Consider the following 14,735-nt stretch of genomic DNA (forward strand, 5'->3'; position numbering starts at 1 on the left):
CGTGGGTAATGGGCCAAACATCCAATTACTGGCGTCAGGCGATTGCTGATCTGCGGCCGATGAGGGCTGGTTGAGGGGCAGATCTGAGATCAGCCGCAGAATTCTCGGAGTCTAGGCTCGGCTAGATGGCTGGATAGTACATGCAGTGTTTTGGTTGGGGGTCGAGTAAGGCTGACCATTGGTCACGAAAGCTCTGATTGCAGGTGTTACAGCGCCCAAGCCGAAGTCAGATGTTGCGCCATCATCCGCGTGCAGAAGCACAGAGTTGAAGATCTCAAAGGGTTGATTCACTGTTCAGAACACCCAGGTGCTCTTAGGCATAAATGCTTGCAGAAAGGAGGTGTTGGGGGGTGCAAGATTTTATCTTACACCGCAGTGCGAGGAGGCGCCCTTACTCTTTTGGCTGGAGTTAGGTCGATCAGCATCCCCAAAATCCTCTGCATCTCGTGTTCGATACCAGTAGGCAGAAATGACCCTAGACACGTTGTTATGAAGAATCGTACTCGCCGACCCTCGACATGAGCATGCTAGCTTCTCCTTTCGCTAGGTAGTCGAAGCTTTCCTCGCTCGTAGCTGTCATTGGAGGGCTTGGGCTCGAACCTTGAAAGGCGTCTATCTCTTGTGACTCTTTGACTTGCAATGGCACAGCCCTTTGCCCAACCCATTCTATTGCATCGCCTTGTCCTAGCGGCTTACGCTCTTTCTCCCGCTCGGCAACGGAGCTTTCGCCCGGCTGGCCCAATGGAAGATTACGCCGATGCCATTCTCCAACGAACATCTCATCCGGGTCTGAGTCTTTCCTGACTTTTAGCCACTCTTTCATGTTATCACCATACATTTGTGGAATTTCTTTGCTACTGTCTTCTGTAAAATTCTTGGCCCAATGAGGCCTGCCTCCCAGATGTCGCATCAGCCATTCAAACGCTTCATAATATCTTAGTCGACATGGAGGATCTCTGCCGTAGGGTCTGTACAGCGTTGCATTAAGGTATAGAGTTGGTCCCTGAGCACAAGTCGGGTCAAGGAAAGGCCGTGTACCGGAGGCGTTTCGGCTAGTTGTAGTGTCAGATACACGGACTTCTATCGGACAATGGACCCAGATTCCTTTCGATGGAACAGGTATTTGTGCTATCGTATGGTCGCCATTGATCCAAGCACTTAGCCGTGTGAGTGCTTCAGGACCTTTATCCAGTGGCAGGGCCCACTCATTCACAAATTGTGAGTAAAGGCAATCCATGAGCAACCCTTCACGAGCCGGTTGAACAGCCATGGAAGTAGCTTTTCCTGGCTTGAAACCATATTGCATGCCAAAGACGAACCATTCGACCCAGGGCAGGAGTCTTGGTATATAATGCGACAGAAATAGCAGATTGTGGTAGGTATGAAAACCCAGCTTGCCACCGTAGTAGCTCTTCTTTGGAGGACTTAAAGGTCCGTTGGACTGTTTTGCTCGCCAGATAACAGCTCGCTTCATGTACGGCAGCCACCAGACTCGAGAATACTCGGCAGATGTCCAAAGTGTGGTGTCCCAGGTTTCCAAAACTTCAGTAAGAGGATGTAATGACTGTTCCCAGGCAAGGTTGAAATCTGGCACTGCTGTGAATGTGATTTCGGTGATGATACCAATGGCACCAAGAGATAGGAGGGCTGCACGAAATAGTGAGGGGTTTGATGCGGCACTACAGCGTACAAGGTGGCCGTTTGCTAGGACTAGCGATATGGAGCTGATTGACTGTGACAGAAGACCATGCTTGAGTGAGCTGCCATGAGTCCCAGTAGAGATTGCTCCGGCAATGGATTGATTGTCAATGCTTCCTAGATTGGGAGGCGAAAGTCCCATCTTTCCCAGCTCTACTCCTAGATCGTGAAGACTGATTCCACTTTCAAAAGTGACAACCCCAGTCTCTTGATTTGCTGATAGGATACGGTTGAATTTGTCCAAATTTATCATCCAAGATGAGGTACATGTCAGGTCTGACGGTGAGTGGCCACAACCGACGACGACTAACCGGCGACGACATCTTCTGGCCAGGGTGACAGCCTTTTGAATTTCTTCTACCGATTCAGGCTGAATGTAGAGCTCCGGTCGTGAATAGAATGTCTTAGCCCAGGTATGATGCAGGTGAGAAGTCGACGCACGGAATGGTACGCGAGCATCAAGTTTTGAAAGCTCCGCAGAAACCTTGGGATCCATCCTGACCACGCAGCTTTGCAAAGCAGTACGAGTACAGAAGACTTCTTGGAAGGGGAGCTCTGCAGTCAGCAACGCTTTGTTTGGTCTTTATGAGGCCTGGCGAATGAATGATGAATTACTGCTACTGATACCTTGTGATTGCCGCCACGTTCTTAATAATCCACGCCATAATGAATGCCAAGTCATAGATGAGATGACGCCAACACCCGGTTGGCTACCAAATGGAAGTGTTGACTGCATCAATTCCGAAGATTGTGCATACTGTTTCTGGTTAACATGCTTTGCTGCTGAATCTAGATCTTCAAGGGCCTCAACACCAGAAGATCATCTATTACTGGTACTTTACTACACAAAGTGTGATTACCCAGGACGCCCCACAGGAATTCCACCTTTCCCCAGCCCGGCCGTGCTCTGGCTAGCCAGGACTCCATCTTGGATTGCCATATATCTTCTCCAATATCTAATTATGTACAAATAGAAGACTCTCAGGAAGAGGTTGGTGAAACGTGCCGTTATCTGCTTTTGTACCTGCTTGTCACGCCTGAAATGTGGCCCCACTTAATGCGCCCAGAATGTTGTTGAGCGGAATGACTTGACATGGTTGCTGCTGTTGGCTTCTGGAACCTGTAGACTGTTCCCACTTCCGGAAGGCGGCAGTGAACTCAGGCGGGCCGCCATAGAACGTGATGTTGCAACTGGGTATGAAAGGTCGATCTTCCAGGGAGCTTGCCAGAATACCGTATTCCTGAGCAAACATGACGGCAGTGGCGAATTCTGCTGATTTAGATCCCGCTTCAGCGCCAACATACCTATAGATGGTTAGCTTGCACTTAAGCTCGGAGAGAGAGGCGGTTACTCACACGAAGATGTTGAAGTAAGCATCGAGAACGAAGATGCAGCGACTATCCAAATCCCGGTGACAAAAGGGATGGATTTCCACTGCGCTGGCCTTGGTAGCTTTAGCAGGAGAAGAGCCCCGGCGGCTCCAGAACCCCGACATGCCCTTGCTCTGTTCCAGCTCGATGCGAAATAGCCGACATCCGTAATGGTTAGATCGCGATCTCAGACTCCACTGTTGAGATGACATCTGCGGGTGCATAGTACCGCCGAGTGACTCAATGAAGCTTGTGGGCTCCTCGCCTTCTTCTACTTCCTCAATCTCACCAGTCAGGCCGAGGTCCATTCCGATTAGTCGTGCACAGCCAACCTCGTCTGCGCCGCTCCCTTTGCCCTTCCAAAGGTAAAGTTTCCCGAATTTGGCAGATATGAGGTACGGAAATCCAGAGCACAAACTAGCAGGGTCGAGATCAACTTCGTCAAATGCCATATGACCCAGATGTCTTCTCCCACAGAGCATGTAGAGCGCAGAAGTCCGCGATCGGCGTGTAATGACGATCCCACCGAGAGCTTGGTAGAACTTGGCAGGCTCTTTCCCCTGCCTCAACAGCTCGAGTTTGGCAGTGTTTTCTCTTGCTTCCTTGCGGCAAAACAGCTGAGCATCTTCCATGGCCGCTTCGCCAACGCCATCGCCGGCCCACAGATATACTTCGGTGGCCACAGACCCGGCCAATGATTCAAACGAGTGAACACACAAATACATGCAGTCTTCGAAAAGAATATGCTCCTGCTGAGGAGGAGAACTTTCCTTCCTGCCATCGGCGTTGATCTGCCAAACCTGGGTTCTCAACACTTTCCTCTTGCCTCCAACACCCGCTCGATTCAGAATTGTAGTTTGAGCATCAATCTCAACTTTATCGCCGATCTCGGGCTTCTCATTGAAAAACTCAGCTAGCAACTCAGCAGCTTTGGAATATCCTTGTTGAGACGGTACTGGCTCTAGGATCCCAGAAGTGCCCTTGGCCTGAGCTGAAAACGAAGACTTCTGTGCATCCAAAGCCATAGTAGACTGTTCATCAGGAGGAGGGGTCAATTGTGAATGTGGAAGCTGAACTGTACTGGAGTCAAGCTTCAATCCCAGCCCGCTAAGCGCTGGCTTGTGCGGAGGTGCTGATGTGCCGTTAGGTTGAACATGCAGTGGTCGATTCGGCATTGCTAGTCCTGCGCCTGCACCAGACTTTGAAATAATATTAGAGCTTGTAGAAGCCGAGCTCTCACGCTGTATCAGATCGGTGGGCCGAGAAATAGCAGAATTTGATCCGCCCATCTCCCTACCATCGTCGTAGCTAGGGAAGGCCTGTTTTGAGGTGCGGTCGCGTTGGGGCACTGGCTCCTGATTCAGTGTCGTGGTAGTTACCCTGCTGGTACCAGTCTGGGCCGATGAGATCTTCCGTAGCGTTGGGGATTTTTCCGCTATAGCGGGTTTCGGCTTATCTTTCACATGGGCCTTTGGCAATAGGTTCGTTACTGCCTCCTGAACATGTTGGCCGGCTTGAGGGGAAAACAGCTGTTTCTTAGCGGTAACTGGTTGGACGACCTGGTCATTTCGATTGATAAGATCGGCAAGCGGTTGTGCGCTGACATTTACAGCCTGTCGCCCGTATGGACTGTATGTGGTATCTTGGAATGCGGCATTCTTGACCGGCATCTTAGACTTTGTTTCGTCGAGCATTGCCCCAAGCATACGTGACTTATCTGATATGCTAGAGGGGTCCTGCGGCTTAGCGGAAGCACAGGCTGTATTTGGAAGCCTTCTCTTCGGGCCCCTTGCTCTTTCTTTCGTCATATGAGTGAGTGAACGGGTCGTTGACCCAGCTGGCTCCTCAACCGTGGACGGTGGCCCTGCATTTCTGGCGGAAGACACATCTTCGCTGGACTCGTTTCTACTGCTCGCTGTTGATATCGGACCACGTGAAAGGATACCGGCTAGACCAGGATTGAGGCGACTTGCTAACTTGTTCTCCGTTTTGCTCTGGACACTTTGCTCCGTTGCTTCTGAAGCTATGCGTGGGTGCTTCTCCAGAGCAAAAGAACTGTTGACGGTTGCTGGCTTGCTTGTCATCTGAACTGCACTCTTGCCAATTGGAATTGGTTGGACAGCACTAGGGGATCCTTGTTCCTGCGATTTTGATACAGGACCTTCACCGTGGAGGTTGCTTGCTACTTTTGAAGGCTGAAATGCAGCGTCAACTGAATGTGTTTGGGCTTCAGCTGAAGATACGTCTTCTCTCACTGGCTGTGAAGGCAGAGGGTGTGAAATAACTGAAGTAGTCTGTTGCCCAGACCCGGTGGGTGATGCTTGTGCAGAATTGATGCGTTTTTTCAGCGTGCTTCTCTTTGCCAATGCTTCTGGAAGAGTAGACGAATTCTGAAGTGTAGGATGATTTCGATCAGTCTCATTGATAAGCTTTCGCGGTAGGCTAGCCTCTGTCTTCATCGATTCTTTCCTCTTGAGAATACTTTCCTTGAAATCATCAACCCTCTTACCTTTCTGCGGGCCGTCAGTAAGATTGAGCGCTGCCTTGCCTCTCAAAATGTTGTCCTTCAACGCGTCCGGAGCCACGTAGGTCCGGGTCTCTGTCCGCTTAAGCTTACCAAACATATTCTTGAATTCAGGTTCTTTCGAAGTACTTTCCTCTGAAATAAGTCGCGATGGTCTTAGAGTTGCACGGAAGTCTGTTCTCGGAGGCGGCTGCAGCTTTGGCTTTATAGATGGTGGACTTTTCTCTGGAGAGGTTGGCACAGAGGTTGGTATCTCTTCCTTCTTCCCACCAATCGAAGCATCGCCCACCTCTGAGGGGGTTGTGTTCTCAGCTGAGGCCTTTGCAGATGAAGTCGATGATATTCGAACCACAGCAGATGACGTAGGTTGCGTAGATTTAGCCTCTTCTATCATCGGATCCCGTGCTCTTTCTGATGATACTTTCCTTGTCATGACAAATTCGAATCTGTCTTGAAGCCCGTCATTACTCTGTGCGGATCGATTCTCCTCCATAGCTATCTTGCGCGCTTTCTCTGGGGATGCCTTTTTTGTTAGATCAGAGCTGAATCCTTCTGGCAGCCCACTAATACTTAATGGCCGTGTATGGCCACCTGGTGGTGGGGATTTCGTAAGGGGGATTTCGTAAAACCTGCTGGACTTACCATGGTAAAACCTGACGGAGGGCTTTTGACAGGGTCAGAATCTTCCTTGGAAAGTTTTGATCGTTGAAGTTCTGCCATCCAGCTCGGTGTTTGAGGCTTCGGAGACGTGAGTTTAGGCGATTCGGGCCTCGCCAAAGCGCTTTCAAGCCAACTCGCCTTGGTAGGACTCCATCGCTTCGGATCCATTGTTTTTGTAGGACTAACAGGCAGAGCCTCAGAAGACTGCAAAACAGGGGATTTCGGTATTATTTGCTGTTCCTTCGAGCTGATTTCGACTGTAGCAACATCTTTATCAGTACTCGAATTAGAGGATGCTGGAGCTGCCTCCATAGAGAGATTGGGTGCGTAAGAAGGCTGGGCCGTAAGGGTTCCATGGGTTAGCGCTGTCGACGTGCTGTGGCTTGAAGATGGCCTAGATTTTGGCGCAGGGGAGGATGTCGGACGTGGAGATGACGCTGCAGGCTCTCGTGGAGGACTTCTTGAGACTTCAATCAGCGAGGACGAGTACCCCATGCCGCCACGATAACTGGTGGTGGAGTTGCCCCGACTCAACCCAGGCGCTGCTTGAGCACTCCATCGTTTGTTGACACTGTCGGAGCGCTTCATCATAGCACTCTGCACGAATCCTCCAAGACCTTTAGTTGGCGAAGTGGGCCTCTCACGTGATACCTGATCTTGTAACGAAGGTAAGCCGGTACGTTTCACCTCAGGATGATCGGTGCCGAGGGGTTCTGCCGAAAGAACAAACCTCTGTGAGGGTTTGGTAGGCAATGGCGATCTTGAAGTCTCCTGAGTTGAATGCGAAGATATACTGGAGAAGCGGTTACCCCAGCTATTGGTGTCTGCTGCAGAGCTGGCCTGCGACGGAGACCTGGATTTGTCTCGGCTGGAGGACGGGAGGGGCGCCTTTGTGGGGTCCACGCTCGACGCTCGAGACATCCCTGGTAACTGACGGGAGCTGCAGCCATCTTCGAGCTGCGTTTCTTCTCTATTCTTTCTATATGCGTCTGAATGTGCGCCGCGATCAGCAGTTTGCCGAAACCACGAGGGATCTTTCGAATTTAGCGATTGGGCGATCTGGTCCCGCGTACGTTCCTCGTCGAGAAGGTCTCTAGTTGCGGGAGCTGTCTCATCGTTATCCCGAGAACGCGGACGATTTCGAGGAGTAGCAGAATCTCTGGAAGAAGGTCTTTGCTGCCATGACAGCGTGCCGGAGCGGGAGATGGCTGTCGACTCAGCGCTGGAGCTAACCGAGCACTTTATAGGCGAAGGTGGAAGATGGTTTTGAGTACCATCGGGAGTAGAGTATTTCATAGCTTCAGATTGGCCGGAGCGCTCCAGGGTATGAGTCTGAGGGGAAGGGGACAAGATGACTGGGGGTTGAGTCGCGTGATCTGGGGTTGACCCATGATATGATGGAGTCAAAGATGATGGAGAGGTAGCAGGCTGAGAATTCTTTGGCGGAGACAAGGACCTTGTGCGCTCTGTTTCGCGTTCGATGTTTTCAGTGCTGCTCCATTGGCCAGTCAAACACAAGGCGGGACAGACTCACCAGCTCTTCTAGCTTGTCTCTCGCGCCGACCCTGCAATATGTCCTCTTCTAGTTTCCTTGTAGGTTCCTCTTTCTCCCTATCTCGTTTGTCTTTCAAGCTTGCTATTCTCTCCAGAAACGCATCGACAGACTCAGCATCGTCGTTGGACGCGTGCATACTGGGCAATGCAACAAGTCATTCGATACGGGGAATGGAAGCTGAATAGAAAGAGCCGTAAGGACGAAACCCTCAGCATCGGATGTATATTGTTCAATCAATCATGCTGCGGTCGAAGGAAAGGCCATTCATGGCGACCACCAGGCCACATCTGCATGCGGGTCATTATTATTGTTTGTTCCTGCGGGTCGCGTCTACGTAGTAAGTATCAACCGGGTTTGCTGGGCCGAGCGCTTTAACAGCGGCTCAGCCGAGACAGTCTTGGTGCGACTTGACTTTCTAGGCCTCCCTCTGGGCCTTCGGGCCTTGGGGATTTCGAGCCTTCGGGCCTTGGGGACTTCGAGCCTCCGGGGGGGGGAGGGGGATGTTTCAACATCTCATTTTGTCTATCTACAAACAAACAATTTCACATCAGACCTTGTAGCGACTATTTTCTTTTGCACCCTTATGCAATGTAATGCTATGTTCTTAATGTTACAATCATGCTGTCGAAGAAGTTGCGTCATGTCCCTTTTTGATGCTATTGTTGAGCATCGAAAATGACAGGGGCTAGTTTATGGGCCTCAACATCGACTCTCCTTGGAACTCAATTAAATAATATAGTTATTGTCAGACAAAAGCTACATTACACTCCTCTGAAGGCCGCAGTCCTTTTGGCCTAATAGATAACTAGCCCTGTCAAGGCATGTCGCCACCAACTTATCGGGCAGAAGCTGACCCATGACTTCTCTCTGCAGGTGCCTGTATTGTGCTGCGGCTACCATCAGTACAGAAAATATCGATCACGCGCATCTTGTACAATCCATTCCAAGCCTTCATCCAGATTTTGACCGGTTACCGCACTGCATCGAAAGATCACCCACTTGTGGGTGTTTATTGCATCGAGCTTAAGACCCTTCCACCTACGTTAATAACAGGCCTGGGGACTGGTATCAAGGCGGTCACACCTGTCGGATCTCATCGTCACTCATACAACCATCAACGTCCGTTTTATTGGAGAACACCAGCAGACTCGCTCCCATCAATCGCTTGAGAAGCTCATCAACATGTCCATTACTTCGACAAGGCTAAGTCTTACCTCCTCAAGCAGTAGGCCAGACAATTCTTCTCGACAGTCACCAAGTCTTATGCGATCGGTAGCATCCACAACCCAGATTAGTGCATCGGTCTTTTCGAAGTAATTCCTCCAATAAGACCTTAGGGTTTTTTGACCCCCAACATCCCCTTGATACCATATGTTAGTAATCAAGGTTGACTGTGTCCATGTAGCAAGCATTCGCACAAATATTCAACTTGTAGCTGCTATTGTGTCAGTCATTGAAAGGTCATCAAAAGATGGATATGCCACCCTCGGAAGTCAATCGTTTTGATGATAAAGCCTAATGTAGGGCTGACACTTGTTATGTCTTCGTTCATAATGCGCTTCACAATTGTCGTTTTGCCTGCATTATCAAGTCCCCTATGGCAACCCTTGATGAGTGAATGTGCAACACGGCAGACACAAGAGCCAGCTCACAGCATCAAGATGCGCATTTCTTTCTCCTTGAGTCTGGCTTTTCTCAAGACAGACAACATTGTGTTCTGAGAAAGTTGTTATCAACCAAGAATACCTCTACAAGTGGAGGAAGAAGAAATGGTTCCTAACAAGCACATAATCACGTGGTTTCTTCAATTAGTCAGTACGGAGTACGCTACAAAATTAGCTGCAAGTTTGCCTTGTTCACTCAGACTCTCAATGGAAGGCTGACTGAGGCAAAGCTGCCGGAGAGTCCGAGGACAGGATCGTTAAAAACAGCCAGATTGTCATCCATCGAAATGATCACAACACAACGACTAATTGATCAATTTTTAATATAAATTCGGAAGGAGTTAGATTGATCAATTATCTACATTGAATGACACTTAATCTATCCACTCTGATGATATTCAGAAGATAAAAAGTGAAAAGAAAAGTAGTCTTTTCCCATTTCCTCATTTTTTGTATGTCATTCTCAGAAATACGCTGAAGTGTAGATTTGTGAATGATGAGAACCCCCCTATCCAGTCATTCTTGTCCTCAGACTTTGTAAACAGCACTGGCCTAGTCACCACAGAGTCTGAGGAACTGAGCAACTGCAAGTAGTATGTCCAGCTAGTGTTTTACAGCGCCTCCATCCTCTCAACCATATCGTTTCATAGCAAACTTTGCATGCAAAAGATGAGAACGAGGTGAAGGAAACTGTTGTGGAATGCTAGGCAGGACGAACAGTTTCATGGTAATTAAATAGTGTGATGTGGTACTGTGACTTTGCGGCATCCTCTCATTCTTCAGTAACCCGTTGTGTGTACCTCTCAAAGTTTTGTATATCTACCAAGCTATCCCACAGCCTTTTTTGCATGCCGTAGGGATTTGGCAGCCACATATGTTCCATCAAGGCTCTCAACCTGAGCAACAAGTTTTGGAGGCCAAGCATCTCCCTCCCCTGGTGCTCAGCTTATACTGTGTTCACTCTGGGATTCCCTGTACATCTGATGCCGGGATATCAGGAGAGCTGCAAGGCAACAATTTGCCTACACTAATAGATTACCTTAGAGAGCCTGGTCCGACAGACCTCGATACGGAATGCGTTCGGAACGGTATATTCAGAAAGGTATATTCGGCAAAGGTATATTCGGCGTTTGAGTCTTGGGCTCTTGGCATGACTCCGCAGTAGTAATTTGTATGTAGCGTTCCTGAGTTTGTCCAATACCATGATAATCCCACTCTTGCTGCAGCAGAACGTGACGCTAATAACAGAGAGCAGGCCGCTGCTCGAGAGGTACGCCAGGAGGCTCCTATAGCCCTCACAGCTCCTCTGCCTCCTCTGCCTCTTCCTCCTCCGCCTCCGCCTCCGCCTCCGCCTCCACCTCCACCTCCTTCTACAGCTTCTACTAACATGGAAAACGTCCCTGATACCCCCCCTATCAATTTACTACTGTTGCCGCCGTTGCCACTGCTGCTATCGCCACTAGCACCACCACAACAGCTCATTAGTCCTGCCCATCCTCTGACGATAAAGAAGAAAAAGAAGAGGAGGAAGAAGAAGCTACAGATGAGGCTTTTATACCCCCTCCCTCAACAGCGCCAGCAAGAATGACGCAATCAAGAGCTGGCCGCAAGGGAGCCCCTATGATAAAGGCATTAGAGGCTGAAAGGATGCCAAAACGGGATACCGGGCAGGGCAGGGGTAAGGGCAGAGGCAGAGGCAAGAGCAGCACTGGCAGAGGGGCGTAGGGATAGAGCTATATCTGTAACACCACATTTTCTATACTAATTCCTGATTAGGAAGCAGTAGCGTGCTCATTTTACGTATCTTCTACTGTGGTACTCTGTCTCTTGCTCACTGGAGAATGAATGGTCGACTTGCTAGCAATTTTGGTGGAGTAAATCCCGCCAAGACTCAAACGCCGAATATACCTTTGCCGAATATACCTTTCTGAATATACCGTTCCGAACGCATTCCGCTCTGAGATGAGCAATTTAATCATCTCTAACGTACAGAACCACTTGGCGGGCCAACCCACTTGGTTTCTGAATATACCGTTCCGAACGCATTCCGACCTCGATATGACTGGCTAAATAGGGCACTCTTTAGTACACGTAGCTGCCTCGTCTACCATACCAAATTCTGGCACACATCACCTGGCAGGTACGGCAAGGAAATCTTCGATATGTCTGGACGGTTCCAGGGCGATGATGGCTCTGGATACATCTGGCCAGATGAGCAGGAGGTGAAGGGAAGACAACTCCAGCATGAACAATACCACCAAGAGCCCGAGAGCAATGGTACCAATCCCAAAACAGAGCTTGGGGGCCGCCCTACTCGTACTTAGTACTACTTAGTAGTACATGCGCTGGAACTTTGCCTAGTGCTCCTAATAATAGCATACTCCCCAATGTTCATGGAGAAGCCCTACTAATAATATTGCGGAGAGTGAATGCTTTGTCCAATTCTCAGAACAGCAATAGCTTTGCATCCATTGAAGCTGTACAGTTGCATGCTCGTCTCTTGGATGCAAGTGCTATCTGTCCTCTGAGTGAGCCATAAGACTGACTGTTGGCAAACAGCAGGTAGCATGGGCTATAATATGAAGGATATGAATACAACGTGTAGTAGAGATGGTCAATCATTCGACCAATCACAGCACGCTGAAGATGTTCCTACTCAACCTTCAGCAAATGAGAGTGATGGAAATTCACAGATGACTAATCAAAGTGCACGTGCCATGATGGGGGATCTCTTCTTAGAGACACTGCTAACAGTTATTCTAGAACCCAAATACTTCAACTCCCAGATCATCTAAACTGCTATTCGGTGGCTTTGATCCTGATGCATATGGTAAGCCTGCCCACTTGCGCAAAGGCACTCAAGTGCCCACCAGCCGACAAAGCTCCTGGGCATTTCCAACATTGAAGGAACCATCGACTACAACTACTAATTTGACGACATTGAATGGTGTCCGCAAAGTGTTTGATCATTCTGGGAATGGCACTGCTTGTGCTTCACCAGTATATCATTCTCACTTAGGTCTGTCTGAAGATAGGTCCATCACTAATTCGCCGACATCCACCATGGCAGCAAACCAATCCCGAGATAACCAAAATGAGGTTTCGCAAAAGGCACCGCGGAAAAAGGGTAAATGGCCAATGGAGGAAAACAAAAAGCCAGACAATACTGATAACAGTGTGCGTGAAACCCAGGAGCAGAAGTTAGAACGTCTTCAGAAGCAGGAGATCACCAAGCTAGGCGTTAGAATTCGCCAACAAAGCAGTGAGCCGACAACAAGCCCACAAACACTTATTATTGCCAGAAAAGCCAGCTTCAATCTCCAGGCCGCAAAGAATTCAGCTGAAACTCAAAGAGCTACATGCATTGCATCATCAACAGCCATCACTCATGGGGGAGGCACGAAGAATGGCGTCGAGGTTGAGACAGGTCCAAAAGTTGCTTGTCAAATACCCGAGGTTTTATTGCCAGCGACCTCTATTCCTGTACAGACCATGAAGAATGGAGATACCGCACCTAACGATGTAAATGCACATGCGAAAGACTCCCGCCAGGAACCTAAAGATCGTTCGCTCAGATCTTCTACCATCAGCACGAGGGGAAGAAGAGGAGCCCGCTTCAATAATACCAAAAACCCTCGATGGGCCACAAGCGCTGAAGTCAAGCCACCCCCAGCGCCACCGAAAAGCATAGACAGTAATGCTTTTGGTTCGGAAGTTCCTAGTGATGCACAAACAGGTTCCGGAGATAGCCTTGCAGCAATGGAGAATGGAAAGCTATTGAGGAAGAATCGACCGGCTGGCGTAGATGCCCCTTTGGCCGACTGGAGTGGAAATTGGATGCCGCCCCCAGTTGACTGGGATGTGCGCCCACGCTTCAACACCAATTCCGTTGATTTTATTGGAGACCTGGGTCATTGGAAGCAAAAGACTGCTGCACAGTCGCTAAATACTACCACTGGTTTACCATTTACTCGTTTGCCTATGGGTTTGGTAGAGAACGCTGACCTTCACCCTGACGGCCTGAGCTTGGTGGATCCATCTATGAGTGTTAATGTGGACAATGCAGAGGTATATGGCTATTCTGGTGATGCCATCGAAACGATCCAGCATGATGCCAACCTTATCGATCCTGGCATCTTTACTGCTGACTGGGGTAAGCTTGACCTACGAAATCCGGATAACCTGAAATTTCAGAACGAATGTTGCAATGACCTTCTCCGCAACTACAACGCAGCCATAAGCAAAGAACGTGAACAAGAGATCAACCTGAAGCGGGCACAGAAACTTGCTCGAAAGCGAGAAGGACCCATCATCCAGACGCCAAATCCTCACACGCCGCGCATCAACATCTACCTCCGGCCTGCGGTACGCTCCGACATTCCACAGTTGCAAGATATCTACAATTCTTACATTCAGAATTCTGTCCGGCCTTCGGAACTTCATTCCATAACTTATTCTCATATGATGACGCGCTGGACGGATTCGACAAGCGAAAAGCTTCCTTTCATCGTTGCAGCGAGCAAGTCCGCAAAGATCAACCGCGGTGTTGGCAACGCAGTCGAGAAGATCGTTGGATGGGCCAGTGCGACCGATTGGGTCAGCGCGCATTCCATAGAAAGATTCACCGTTGAGCTGGAAATCTACGTACATCAGCAACACCTACATCAAGGTATCGGAAAGTGTCTGATGGACAAGCTGATAGATTCCACCGATAGAGGACATATCGCCCGGAAAGGGTATCCTTTTGCCTGCGCTCCTGAATTACGTCACGAATATTCTGCAGGAGGTGCTCGAGATCTCATGACCTTGGTCATCCTCGTCCGAGGCCTAAGCAAGCCTCAAAACGCTAAGGAAGATGATGTGCCTTGGATCAAGAAGTGGTTAGAAGATGAATGGAACTTCGAGCAGCAAGGGCACGTTTCGTGCATTGGCGCAAAATTTCAGAGATAGTAAGTCATCCCGCTTAGTTTCGGGTTGAGGTTGATAGTCACTGACTCTATGCAAGTGTGAACTCGACAACCTTTGTCCGATCAACCGCTTACAAGCCAAAAGAGCAGATGATTCCGGAAGAGTATCATTGATAGACGGCACTCCTTACTGAGCCTGGACCGGTGGCGCTCCCTTGCTTCTTTCTGTCCATGGTCGCTCACCTTTGCTTTCTCCGCCAACGTCACTTGTAAAGCTTCGGCCGTTGAAATTCCTGGACATCCCGATTAGAAACGTTGCATGGACCCCGATGAGTCGTTAGAGCTGTTCATTTTCC

General features: G+C 49.3%; 4 protein-coding genes across 4 annotated transcripts; 2 read left to right on the forward strand and 2 right to left on the reverse strand.

Annotated features, from left to right (window-relative positions):
* Positions 1-487: 487 nt before the first annotated feature.
* Positions 488-2,194, reverse strand: EPUS_08428 (uncharacterized protein; the record flags this gene model as incomplete). The annotated part of the gene is made up of 1 exon (XM_007788932.1): positions 488-2,194. One exon carries the CDS (start codon positions 2,192-2,194, stop codon positions 488-490), a length of 1,707 nt encoding a protein of 568 aa, XP_007787122.1.
* Positions 2,195-2,729: 535 nt separating this feature from the next.
* Positions 2,730-7,944, reverse strand: EPUS_08429 (uncharacterized protein; the record flags this gene model as incomplete). The annotated part of the gene is made up of 4 exons (XM_007788933.1): positions 2,730-3,003; positions 3,055-6,116; positions 6,236-7,719; positions 7,788-7,944. 4 exons carry the CDS (start codon positions 7,942-7,944, stop codon positions 2,730-2,732), a joined length of 4,977 nt encoding a protein of 1,658 aa, XP_007787123.1.
* A 3,690-nt stretch (positions 7,945-11,634) lies between these two features.
* EPUS_08430 (uncharacterized protein) lies at positions 11,635-11,796 on the forward strand (the record flags this gene model as incomplete). The annotated part of the gene is made up of 1 exon (XM_007788934.1): positions 11,635-11,796. The coding sequence occupies one exon, from the start codon at positions 11,635-11,637 to the stop codon at positions 11,794-11,796; it is 162 nt and encodes a 53-aa protein (XP_007787124.1).
* A 739-nt stretch (positions 11,797-12,535) lies between these two features.
* On the forward strand, positions 12,536-14,553 carry EPUS_08431 (uncharacterized protein; the record flags this gene model as incomplete). The annotated part of the gene is made up of 2 exons (XM_007788935.1): positions 12,536-14,421; positions 14,478-14,553. 2 exons carry the CDS (start codon positions 12,536-12,538, stop codon positions 14,551-14,553), a joined length of 1,962 nt encoding a protein of 653 aa, XP_007787125.1.
* Positions 14,554-14,735: the final 182 nt, after the last annotated feature.

Source organism: Endocarpon pusillum (assembly GCF_000464535.1).
Source record: "Endocarpon pusillum Z07020 unplaced genomic scaffold C730465, whole genome shotgun sequence".
Classification (NCBI taxonomy): domain Eukaryota; kingdom Fungi; phylum Ascomycota; class Eurotiomycetes; order Verrucariales; family Verrucariaceae; genus Endocarpon; species Endocarpon pusillum.